Genomic DNA, 890 nt, shown 5'->3' on the forward strand with positions numbered 1-890 from the left:
TATATATATATATATATATATTGTGCATTTACAGATTTTAAAACATGAATCAGTGTTTTTTAGTGTATTTCTACATTTACAATTTGTAAAAATGAATATATTGATCACTAACCCTTATCAGAAAAAAATGTCAACATAAAGATTTTAGAAAAGTGATAAATATAAATATTATAGATCAATACTTATCATTACCTCCTCCCTCAGGACCACATCACTTCTGTGAGGCCAGTTTCCTGATTGCCACCCTGTCAAAGCCCCGCCTTCAGGGCTCCGAGCTCCGCCTCCAGCAGCACTTCCGCTGGGTGACTCTTCGCTGGGACCAGGAGCCGCTGCACGGCCTGCTGGGAAGACATCTCCGCAGGAAGCTGCTTCACAAGGTCAGTGTCAGGTCAATTTCAGCAAATGTTTGTCTGAAATGTTTCCTCTTCAGAAATTCACCTTCTGCTCCGTGTCACTCCTCCAGACGGGCACTGGAGAATGGACGGCTGATGGGGTGATGGAGCGCTCGGTGCAGTGGGTGAGTCAGGTTTGGCAGCAGCTCAACGCCTGTCTCTCTCGACTGGGAACCCATGAGGCTCTGCTGGGTCCACAGCTCTTCCTGTCCTGCCCCCTGCTGCCCAACAACACACAGGCCGTGGTGAGGTGTGTACATCTGAAACTCTTTAACATACAGATAACATTGATATTTAAGTTACATGGGAAGGAACTAGGGAATCTGACATTACAGGATAAAGAACTGTATGGTCACTGTATTTTATAGATATCGGGCTTCAAAGGTAATCTCAATGCTCTGCGCTAACGCTGCCCTCTAGTGGAAACCACTGTGATTCAATAGATGGATGTACTTAATTGATCCCAAGCTTAAATTAAGGTGTAGCTATAAGGTGTAG

General features: G+C 44.5%; 1 protein-coding gene across 1 annotated transcript; it reads left to right on the forward strand.

Moving 5' to 3' along the window:
• Positions 1-121: 121 nt before the first annotated feature.
• LOC112486650 (cortactin-binding protein 2-like) lies at positions 122-831 on the forward strand (the record flags this gene model as incomplete). Its single annotated transcript, XM_025053984.1, has 2 exons — positions 122-377; positions 464-831. Coding segments are annotated over 2 exons (553 nt in total), but the record flags the coding sequence as incomplete, so codon positions are not given.
• Between the last annotated feature and the right edge of the window lie 59 nt (positions 832-890).

Source organism: Cynoglossus semilaevis, unplaced genomic scaffold, assembly GCF_000523025.1.
Source record: "Cynoglossus semilaevis isolate Cse_v1.0 unplaced genomic scaffold, Cse_v1.0 C19079616, whole genome shotgun sequence".
Taxonomy (NCBI): domain Eukaryota; kingdom Metazoa; phylum Chordata; class Actinopteri; order Pleuronectiformes; family Cynoglossidae; genus Cynoglossus; species Cynoglossus semilaevis.